General features: G+C 54.0%; 1 protein-coding gene across 1 annotated transcript in view; it reads left to right on the forward strand.

Annotated features, from left to right (window-relative positions):
- Window positions 1-10,972, forward strand: part of KLHL3 (kelch like family member 3) — a 133,929-nt gene extending 122,957 nt beyond the window's left edge. Inside the window, exons 12-15 of the mRNA XM_045285035.1 lie at window positions 2,864-2,992; window positions 7,142-7,282; window positions 9,871-10,014; window positions 10,953-10,972. Coding sequence (XP_045140970.1) covers window positions 2,864-2,992; window positions 7,142-7,282; window positions 9,871-10,014; window positions 10,953-10,972 — 434 coding nt within the window. The remainder of the gene's footprint in view (window positions 1-2,863; window positions 2,993-7,141; window positions 7,283-9,870; window positions 10,015-10,952) is intronic.
- Window positions 10,973-11,659: the final 687 nt, after the last annotated feature.

The following is an 11,659-nucleotide window of genomic DNA, read 5'->3' on the forward strand; positions in this document are numbered from 1 at the left end:
TTTACCCTCAAGTGGGACTTTGGCTGGAACACATGTGCTTTCAGACATGCACATAGACGTCTCTCTCACGAATACACGCAACTCACGCGTGTGTACTTGGGGGAGAGTGTCACCGCAGGTGTTAGACATTAATAGAAAGATTCTCCCGCTGCATCTCCTGGTCTCCATGCAGTTGACATTCCATGGAAAGGTTTGGTGGTCTGACGTATTAAACCAGTCATCTTAGTTGAGTGTAAGGATTTCATCCTCCTGCCAGGATATATTGTTTCTTGCCATCTCCTGTTCCAGGTGGAGGCGAAATTGATTTGTCTGCCGACTGTAAGTGCTTTGTCTACCCACCTTCCCATTCCCTCTTGTTCCTGGGCCAGGAATATCAAACAATGGCCCCGGGGTTAAAAATAGCAAATCCTTGTGAATAGATTCAAGGAGAAACCTGGAGTGGGTCTTTTTCAGTCGATGCAGGTCCGGAATGGGTGATGGGGCCTAGAGGCGGCGCCTCGATGGGAGTAATTGATCACATTCTCCTAGACAAAGGCCACTGTGAGCTTGTTCCATCCGCGGACGGAGCACTATCTTGCAGCGTGTCTTGTGGCGCATAGGACAGACTTCTCTTACCCCACGCGAAGTTGAAGTTCTTTTGGCCGTGGGTCCCGCTGGGGCAGCAGGCAGCCCAAGGTACAGCTTTGGGTCGACAGTTACTGAGGGAGGACTTCAGGGAACTCTGCTGCCGTGCGGCCTTGTGGAAATCTCCGCTTCGGCTCCCTCTCTCCCCTCACGTCAGCTCCACACTGCTTATGTCCTGTGGACGCCACCGAGAGACATCGGTTTGCTGCGGGCTGCGGGAAGCCCGTGCGGGACAAGGGCAGTGAGGATCGGAGCGTAGGCCGGAGCTCTCCGACAGAGGACGAAGGTTCTCAGGTCGCAGGGCCCTCCTTTGTCGCATCGAAGCAGCGGCACACACCCTGAGTGGCCTGGGCCCAGAGTAGCCGCCCCGCTGGTCAGTTTTACTTTTGACTTGAAACTCGGGGAGGAGGGGTGGCTTTCTTTCCGTTTGGTGAGTTGAGAGGACGCTAGCTTAGAAAACAACGCCGGGCTCGTTGGCGATGGGAGGAAAAATCATTTCACGTTTGCTACAGATACAGTCCTGACGGCAGAGCGTCACTTTGAGCCTGAAGGCCCCCTTCTAACTCAGAATAGGTAAGAAAGCGCGTAACCACAACCGCTGTCTGTTGATTGAGTCATCCCGTCAGATGAATTTGTATTTGGTCGTGGTTTATGAAGCCATCCAGGAGTGTTTTAGGAGCCACTAGTTTACAGATAAAAGTTCCAAGCCTATGGTCCCTCATAAATGTGAGTTCCGTTTGAAGTAGGACAGCCTCCCACCCCCAACACACACACACACACACACACACACACACACACACGACCCTCCCATTGCATTGCATTCTAAGGCTATATGTTAAACCCCAAATATTTTCACCTCTGACCCAGGGCAGCCGAAATACTGCTTTTTACCACCTTCAATCCCAGGATGCTCTTGGATAATGCTTTTACTAATTATAGTTTTAAAACTAGGTAATGGTCCCTTGGGGTTCTTGTAGGTGCCTCAGAGGTCACAAGAGAGTCTGCAGATCAATTCCAGCCCCCCCCCCCCCCCATTCTGCCCAGCCCCAGGTGAACAGGGAATAATCTCCCGTTCACTAGAGCCTATTTATGATTGATTTATTTTCAAACAGTTTTCTTGGGACATAATCCACATATCATACCATTCAATAGTTCATCCATAAAAAGTTGTACAATCATCGGCACAATCACATTGGGGACATTTTCTTCTTTCTTGTATTTCTTGTTGTTAGCCCCTGATCTCCCCCACCCTCCAAGCTGCTGTACCCCCAAGCAACCATGAATGCAGCGACCATCCTGGATTTTCACATATCCCAACCCATGCCAAAACAAGCAAAAAAGAAAGGAACGAAAAAGCTAACAACAATAACAAAATAAAATAGACAAGAACGTCAATCGAAATGAAAGCTGAAAAATATAAAAAACAACTTTAAAATGAATCCAAAGATAGATGGAATGATGCAGCTCAATCTTGCCTGCATCTGCCGTCACCCACCTTCCAGAGACTGCACCACTGCGAGGCTGTTCACGTCCCTGGTCTGGGATCAGAGGGGATTCAAGGGAGGCTTAATTTACATGGATTTCCTCTTCACTTTTAAAATTCTTATTTTACATTGGTGCAACTTTTTTTTTTTAAAGATCTGGTACAACTTTTAAAGGGGTCAAAAGGGGAAGCCAAATACAATGTTGCGTTTTAACCATGCTGTGTCTGCTACGATCACAAGTGTCTCTTGCTGGGTTGAGACACAAGTGAGAACAAGACAGGGGTTGAGGTCTCATGGAAGAGTCTCTGTATAGAATATTTCCTTAGTTAGCCATCGTGAGTCTTTAGCCAGGAAGTCTGTCTGCCCGTCTGCACAGCTGGCCCTCCAGCTTCCCATGGATCCAGGGCCTGGTCCTGGCAGATGTGACTGGTTCATCAGCAAGGATCTATCGAGCCTCGGTGGTACTAGGCCACAGGCAGCATCATGCCCGGTATTTGGGGATACTTCTTTAGAAAGGGGTGCTGTGCTGCTTCTGAGGAACCCATGGCTTAAGAAGGAGAAGGCAGACACGTGAGGCGAAGGATGCTTGGCTTCATTGGGGAAGGTGAGGTGGTCCTCCCCCCCACCCGGGAGGAAAGGACTGAGTTCAGATGGAGGGATCAGTGTCTTGTGGGGCTTAGGGACGGAATGTCAGCCAAGCCCTAGCTCTGTGCCAGCGCCACGGCAGCACCATCAGTGATGTCTGTCTGATCCAGGGAAGCTGTATGCCGTTGGGGGTTACGACGGGGCTTCCCGCCAGTGCCTGAGCACCGTGGAGCAGTACAACCCAGCGACCAACGATTGGACGTACGTGGCGGACATGAGCACCCGCCGCAGTGGCGCAGGTAGGGGTCCGCCTCGGGCTGTAGCGTGTGTCTGTTTTCTCACAGTTGGGTTTAGAGGCCAGCGGCTGGACATCACAGCTTCGTTCTCCTCCTTTCAGTATATTGAATCCCATCCGTACCTTTGCTATGGGGCCACGAGTGTGAATGAACCCTGCCCAGGGCTCACTTTGCTAAAGCCTGAAGGGGAGACCGTCCCTCCTCGTCACTGTCCGTCCCTTCCACTTCCACCGAGATGCCTGCCTCTCTCGAAAGAGCAGGTGCCCAGTGTCTTGACACTGCCCTAATTAGCACTTTTAAGTGCTTTGATAGATTGAATCTTCACCGCCGCCCTAAGAAGTAGACACAATGTTCATCCTACCGCAATGTGAATCAGCCTCCCAGGGGCTGGGTGTCTTGCCCAAGGTGATGTAATTAGTAATGCGTTGTGTCAGGAGTCCGCTTAAGCTCTAGCCCCCTCCAGAGTTAGCGTTGGTAACCCCCCCAAGCCATCGGAGCCTCGGTCCTGAGAAGCTGGCACAAACATGCCCGCGGGAGCGAAGCTGAAGCTTGCTGCCTGGAGTGTCTGCAGGGAGAATGGAAAGGCAGCCCTGCTAGCAGCGTTCATCGCTGCAGACAAGCCCACGCCACCCACCCCCGCCGCCGCCTCTTCAGCTGCTCCACAAGTGGTTTCCCACTTCCACCTCCTGTGTGGTCCCGTGGGATTTTCCTGGAGAGTGGAACCCCAGCCCTGCTTCCCCGCACGTCTCCCCACCAAAGGAAAGGGCGTGAGAAGGCGTGCGGGAACACCGGGGACCGGCTCTTGCGGTGACATGCGCCGCTGCTCCGGTCACCCGCTCGGCCTGGTGGCCAGCTACGTGCCTTCTGGGAGGGGGGGGCCACAGGGCAGGGTTTTCTCCACAGTGCTCCCTATGTGCATGTGCGTGGTCCCCCGATACAGTTCCAAACATTTATGACCCCTTCTGCAGCTTTCCTTACAAATTAGGCTGTGCTCGATATTTCCAAGCACCTCCGTCTGCTCGCAGGTGAAAAGGAACGTGGGGATGGTTCTTCTTAAGGGGCCTCTGTGCTCAGAAGGCTGGTCTCAGGGAGCTTGGGGTGGCGTAGCGGCACACAGTGGGCAGCTCACGTTGAGGTCAGCAGGTCGAAACTCAGCTGCTCCACAGGAGAAAGGGCTTCTACCTCCGTCAAGGTGACGGCCTCAGAAACCCACAGGACGGGGCAGTGCCTCCCTGTCCCCTAAGGGCCACTCTGAGTCAGAACGGACTTTATGGAGGAAATTTGGTTTGGGGTCATCTTTGCTTGGTTAAGCGCTCAGCTGAGAACTGCAGGATCAGCACATTGAAACTACCAGCTAGCTGCTCTCTGTGAGAGAAAGATGCGGCCGTCTCCCTCCTTAAGGATCCACAGGCTCAGAAACCCTGCAGGCAGTGCGACTCTGTACTGTGGGGTCGCCGTGGCTCAGGCTCGGCAAGACGGCAGTGTGGTTGACTTGGGGTTCTCTTGGCTGATCCTGACAGCTTGGTCCTCCCTGGCTCTGGTCCCGGGGCTGCTCTGGCTTGCCACGTGGCCTGCAGCAAGGCCCTGCCCTTTCCACGTGAGATGAGCAGGGTGCCGTAGCCGATTGCCCACCATTCCCTTCCCCTAATTTGGGTTATGAAGTCTTGGTAGAGTTGGCCGGCTTCCTCGAAACCCTCTCTTGTGACTTGGGCTGTGAGGCTCGGCGTCACAGCCGCAGGCTGCGGGCACAGCCACGCAGGAGGGAGCAGCACCCATTGGCACGTGCAGCTGCCTCTAGGAACTCCTAAGCGGCAGGAGTGTGGCGGGGCATTCCGCATGGAGCTGCGGGGACCCGCCTGCCTTGGAAACCTCAGGCTCTCCCTTGTGGATGTAGCTGCCTTTGGAGACTACTGCTACTGCCACCCACCAAGCTCCTGGGGGGGCTCTTGCTGGGGGCAGAGCTTTTGGACGGGCCTGCCCTCACGTGGGCTGGGCGCCCTGGGTGCGGACAGCTCCACTGCCTGTCCTGGGGAAATGCCATGCCCCCGGTTCGAGGATGGCCTCTCTCTCAGAGCTGGGCTGCTCCCTCAGATTACAATCAGACCCGACCTCAAGCCTTTCCTCAGTGCCTCACTGTCCACAGACATTTGGGAAGGATTGCTTCTGGATTCGGGAACCTATCTTGTTGTCCTGGGCTGGGGTGTTGCTGCCTGAGGACCTGGAGACCAGAGACGCTGGCCTCTGGTCACTCACAGCCGTCTGGTGCCTGGAAGCCCCGTGGCCAACGGTACCGGCAACCTCTGGGGAAGTGGACGGATAAGGGTACACAGTGGCAGTAGCAGCGGTGTGGGGACAGTGCTGTCCCTGCCTGCCCTGGAAGGCAGCTTGCTTAGGTGTTGGGACCGTGATGTCCCTGCGTGCCCTGAACAGGGTGTGGAATATACCAGCAGGTGGTTATGGGTCAAATTTGGGAGCCAGGATGTGCTAGTTCCTGCTGAACTTGCAGGAAGGGAAGCGGACGCAGCCTTGGAACACCCTGCGTTTTATTGGAAACCAAGTAGGGCGTCAGAGAACCATTGTCGGAACAACACCGCCACCTGCTGTTAGTTCAGGGAAACTGCTGGGAACCTGCATGTATCTCACTGGAATGGGCAGGGGGGTGGTCAGGACAGACCAGTCCCTGGGGAAGAGCATCACACTTGACAGAGCGTCAGCGGAAAAGAGGAAGACCTTCAACAGGAAGCCGTTGACGCAGTGGCTGCGACGTTGTGAGGATGGCGCAGGACCAGGTAGCGTCAAGTTCTCTTGTGCAGGAGTTGGCGGTGAGTCAGACCGTCTTGGTGGCACCTACTAAACCATTGCTGAGAGAGATTACACGGAGTCGGTCAGCCAGACACTATTTATGGACACCAGAGGTGGACATGACAGGCATGGGCCCTGTCCACGTGAAATTCGTGTTTCAGAAATCTAGTTCTTGGGTCTGAAATGCTAGCTACACATTCCAGTCACATGGGAAGGTTTGTCAAATTCCTGACCTAATATCTCGGAGTGAGGGCCTGGAATCAGTCTTTCCTGCATTGAGATAGCGCCTGTCCATGAAGAGTGGCCTCTAGGGACGCCTGAGCCAATCCAACCCCCCACCCCCACCCCAGGAGGGAGTAGGGTACCCTAGAGGCACATTACAGAGACTGAGCTGACCCGGGACCTATGTCACCTCCCTTCCTTTTGGTTTTCATTTCCCAGATTTGCATTAAAGACTTGAAAGATCACACTTAAACCTGTAAAAAATGTGACCCTCAGCCTCATCTTTCTCCCTCGGAGTCATCTGTGGGTTTGAACCGCTGACCTTGTGTTTAGCAATCCAACCCTTTCCCCGCAGGGCCACCAGAGCTCCCTAGGAGGAGCGAGCAAGTGGGCAGAAAGACCAGCCTCTGCTGGAAGGGTGGGCCGGTGAGCTCAGTCATCACTGTCTCAGCCGGCCTGCTGGCTGGCCGTTTACAGATGGTTTCGGTGTTGCTTATAATCTCTTTTTACTTGATGAATCTAAAGCCAGGCAGCGCAGGTGACATGACACCGTAAAGAAAATAGGCGATATAGATAGTCAAGAAGAAAAAGCAAACAACGTGTAATCTTCAAAACAAACAGAAAGAAAACCCATCACCAACAAAAACCCAAGCTCGCTCTCTGCCCCCACGTCGATGCTGACTCAGAGAGACCCTGTCGCACAGGGTAGAACTGCCCCTGTGAGTTTCCGAGACTTGTCACTCTCCACGGGAGCGGAAAGCCCCATCTTTCGCCCGCAGAGCAGCTGGTGGTTTCAAACTGCTGACCTTGTGGTTAGCAGCCCAACATGATGCTCTTACTACCCAGAAACAACGGCCTTTAACGTTTTGGTGGATGCCTTACAGCCTTTTTTTCTTTTTCCTCGGCTTATGGACTCCCACTTCACATCTGTATGTATGCATTGATATGTAAAGAAAAACGGGGTCTTCTTTGCTTGATCTTTTCCAAGTCTCAGATGATGAGGTAATGTCATCACAGATGAAGGTGAAGAAGCTGAGGTCCTGGGAGATAGCTCCCGCCCAGGTCACCTGCTGGTGACGGTGGCCGGGACTGGTGTCTGGAGCTGGGACACTGTGCTCTGCTTTTCAGGGGTTGGGGTGCTCAGCGGTCAGCTCTACGCCACCGGTGGGCACGATGGGCCTCTGGTGAGGAAGAGTGTGGAGGTTTACGACCCTGGAACAAACTCCTGGAAGCAGGTGGCAGACATGAACATGTGCCGGCGCAACGCAGGTAACGGCCGCCCCTGGGGGTTGAGAGGTTTTTCTCCCTGCAAGCCCCAGCCCTAAGAGAGAGGCAGAGGGGCCTGGGGCTGTGCTAAGGGGCTGGGCCGGGCCAGGGAGTGTCATCTTCCAGGGCAGCCCTGGCCTAGGGGACAGGAGATCTCAGGACCCCCAAAGCAAGCCCCAGGGCCCCCTCTGAGTGTGGAGGGGTCCTTTCCCTTTCAGAGAAGGGTGGTGACTTCCACTGCTCCGGAGGGGCCCGCGGCCAGTCAGACAGGCTCTAGAGATACCACCTGGGCCCCCGCCCTGCGCGCTGGCTTTGGTGGGCAGCTGAGCACAGGGCTGTGGGGACAAGGGCCAGGCAAGGACCCTTGGTTCTCCCCGTTGCCCGTGACCTGACTCTTAAGAACCTCTCACTTCCCACCTGCAACCAATTCCTTCGCCTCAGGCCTCACCAGCCGTGGCTGATACTTTAGTGGAACCACTCCCTTGCTGTCTGTCTGTCCTTCCCCTCACCCCCTCCTTCCTTCCGGTCCTCTTTCCTTCGTGTAGGAGCGATTCATGGTACCGTGTGTAAGTTTTTATTTCTTGGAGCCTGGCACCTTTGCAAGGAGCCCTAGTGGGGCAAAAGGGAAGCACTGCTGAGCGAAAGGCTGGCCATTGTGATTGGAACCCACGCAGCAGCTGGGTGGGAGAAAGCTGTCCGGCCATTGGCTTCCTAAATCCCACGGCCACGGGAACCCTGTGGGGGCAGCTCTGCTCTGCCACATGGGACTCCACGAGTCAGGAGTAGCTCCGTGGCTTCCTTTTAGAACGTGGGCCTAAGAGTGTGTCTTGTGTTGGGATAGTGTACTTTATGCTTCCTTGCCCAATGGATACAGACCCTCGCCCAACTTCCTGGGGTGGAGAGAGAAACCGGTAACTTCCAGGTCGCTTTGTTTCCTTTACATTCAATTGGAAGTGTAACCAGAGAGAAGTTGATTCATTTATTCACTGCTCTGATGTAACCTTGAGCTCTCTATGCCTTGAGCCATATGAATAAGGAATTATAGAACCCTCATGGCAGTTAGTCTCTCTGGAGTGTGATAATTAAGTTTATTTACATGTAAACATATGTATGTATAAACCGTCAAGTACAGATGCTTCTGTCTTTAAAGAAAACAGACTCATGTTGCACAACACCACTAAATATATTTGCCCGATACTGGTTTAAATAACCAAGGACTATCTCCATCTCTATCCTAAATAGTACTTTGCTTGTTATGCATGCTCCCTGCTGCTTTGGGGTGCAAAGTCACAAGTGGCATTTCTGAGTTAGAGGGAGCAGCAGCGATTACCCAGGAAGCCGGCCCACTTGAACCGCACCCCTGGACAGGAGAGTAGCCAGCACTGAAAAGTATGACCATGTTCGAGTATCGCCCTTAATCTAATCTAATTTTGAGGAGTTACACACTGTGCACTGGACGATGGCCTTTAACGAAGGCGCCTTGGGGCCCCTTGGGTGCTAACCACAAGGTCAGTAGTTTGAACCCACTAGCTGCTCCTTGGGAGACCAGGTGAGTCTTCCTAGGCCTGTAAAGATTCCCATGGGGCAGTGCCACTCCGTCCCGTAGGGTTTCCATGGATTGGAATCTACTTGGTGGCAATGAGCGTGGTTTCCAGTTCATGCTCTTCGATGGGGTCTCTGGGTGCGGCAGACGACTAATGAGCTCAGCTGCAGGCTCAGGAGAAAGGCCTGGTGATCTATTTCTGAAAAACCCACTGTTGACAACCCCGTGGAGCACAGTTCTACTCCGACATGCGTGGCGGTGCCATGCGTCAGAATCTGCACAGCCCCCATGGGTTCGTGGCCTTTAACGTCTTGGCGAACAGCACGAATTGCATTCTCTTACTTGTGAGTCCCTGCTACGTGAGACCTTGACCCCAAACCGGTTCACTCCTGTGTCAGCGTGGGTGGGGTCCCTCACCCCAGAAGCTCTGTGTGAATTTAGACTTCAGTCATGGAAAGGGACCACAGACGGCTCTCTGGTGCCACATAGGATGAATGTGACATTAGGTTTCGTGGGGGAGAACTTAGAAGTAGGAGTGTGGTAGCAGCAGTCCCTTGAATTGTCTGGTACAGCTCAGGCCAGGCTGACTAAGTTTCTGTAGAGAGGGGTCCACATCCGTAGTCCTTTATGCTTCTGTGGAGTTGCGGTGGGCAGGGACATCCAGGGGGCCTCGTAAGGAGGCATTCCCTGGTCAGAGGAAGGGGACAGGAAAGGGGTGCTTCACAACCCAGGACAGCTGTATGTCCTTCTGTTGAGCCACCTCAGACCTGTGGAGTTAGCCCTCTGCGGTGTTACCACACCCGACCCGACCCATTGTCATCAAGTAGATGCAGACTCAGCAACTCAGTAGGGCAGGGTGGAGCGGCCGCTTGGGAGAGTCCACTGTAACTGTTTATGGGAGTAGAAAGGCCCGTCTTCCTCCCAGTGTTGCCCGGAGCAAAGGGAAGAGCCAGCAAGCGCCTCCGCGGCTCTCTGGCTTTGTTTTCCCGGATGCCTGTTCCTCAGAGCCTCCGTTTTAATGTCCGCTGTGATGTCTGTTGACTCCCAGGGGTCTGTGCAGTGAACGGGCTCCTGTATGTGGTTGGTGGGGATGATGGCTCCTGCAACTTGGCCTCGGTGGAGTACTACAGTCCTGTCACCGACAAGTGGACGCTGCTGCCAACCAACATGAGCACGGGCCGGAGCTACGCGGGTGAGTGCCAGCCGTCTCTGCCCCCTTCCAGCGGGGGTGGGGCGGGGGTGGGGGTGGGGGGGTACCCTTTCTTACTTGAGACTCAACAGCCTCCTCCGGGGATGGCGGAGGGCTGTCACGTGCCCCCAACTCCTTTATTCTATGCTCACAACAGATACTGATGATCCACGGTTGTTTCCCTGGGGAAGAGAAGGCGGCTTTAGCATGCCCCTCAACACTGTGGTCCAGGGAGCCACTGCCGATTGACCTGAGTTGTCAGGAAGAGACTGTAAGACACTCACCTCCATCCCTGGTTTACCGATTGCCTGGCTCCAGACATTAAATTGGGGATTAGACTGATGGGGTAAGACCTGTGTACACAAAACGAGGAACTTCCATCCGCATACATGCTTGACTGAAAACAGTATACGCACTTTAGGGCAGCAGTTCTCAACCTGAGGGTCTCGACCCCTTTGGGGATCGAATGACTCTTTCACAGGGGTCGCCTAAGACCATCGGGAAACATAAATACTTCACAATATATAATCACATACTGTTTTGTGATTCATCACTATGCTTTAATTGTTTAATGATGCTCAATTTGGAACAGTGAAAGTACATCCTGCATGCCAGATAGTTACATGACGATTCAGAACAGTAGCAAAGTGACAGTTAGGAAGTTGCAGTGAAAATGACGCTGTGGTTGAGGGTCACTGCCACCTGAGGCACTGTATGAAAGGGTCACGGCGTGAGGAAGGTGGAGAACCGCTGCGCTAGGGTGTGCTTGGCACAGCCAGAGGGCAGCTCCTGGAGGAGAGGAGGTAGGTTGCAGTCACACGCGGCTTCCCTCTGCCAGTGGCTGCTCTGCGCCCCGGGCAGTGTGCAGGCACACGTATGTAGTCACTGATGCATTTCCAACCGCGGTGCAGGTTCAGTCAGACTGTCTGTCCCCCTTACAGATGCTAACCCTGAGCTCTAGAGAGTTGGAAATAACTTGCCCAAGGCCACGTGACAGATACATGACACACTGAGAATTTTAACACAGCAAAAGGTCAGGGAGCAGGACGTCCCAGGGAAAAGGCTGGGAGGGAGGAGTAGGACTGGAGGGCCATGTGGAAGCTTCTTCCTGGCGAGAGTCCCTGATGGGCTTGGTGAGGGGCAGGGAGAGAAAGGGTGGGTGGGGCAGAGTCGGTGCTGCTGCACTCTGGGGGCAAGTCAACATAGATCCCTGATGCAGACCAGGCTGTTGTGTCCGATGCTTCAGAAATGAGTGTCATTAGAGCTAACATGTATATAGTGAGTGCATGCAGTGTGTCAGGCTTTGCCTTACCTGTCCCTGGGAGGCTGGCCGGGGCCAGGCCAGTGGATGGGGAAAGCAGCCTTGCTTGGTGGAAATGAAGGGTCAGAGGAAAAGGGAGGGGAACTGACAGCATGGCTGTAATACGCAGCTCCTGCACAGTAGGGACTAGGAGGCTGGAGCAGAATGGGGGTGGGGGGTGTCTTCACTTCTGTTACACCTAAGGTGCTGGGAGCTGACACCTGGTACCTCAGAACCCCAAGTCACTGCCATGGAATGGAAGCTGACTCAGAGAGAGCTGGTAGGACAGGGCAGAACTGCCCTGGTGATTTTCTGAGAAAGCCCCATCTTTCTCCTGAGGCATGGCTG

This window comes from Echinops telfairi, unplaced genomic scaffold (assembly GCF_000313985.2).
Source record: "Echinops telfairi isolate 266 unplaced genomic scaffold, ASM31398v2 ScPeMD7_7469;HRSCAF=8507_1, whole genome shotgun sequence".
NCBI lineage: Eukaryota > Metazoa > Chordata > Mammalia > Afrosoricida > Tenrecidae > Echinops > Echinops telfairi.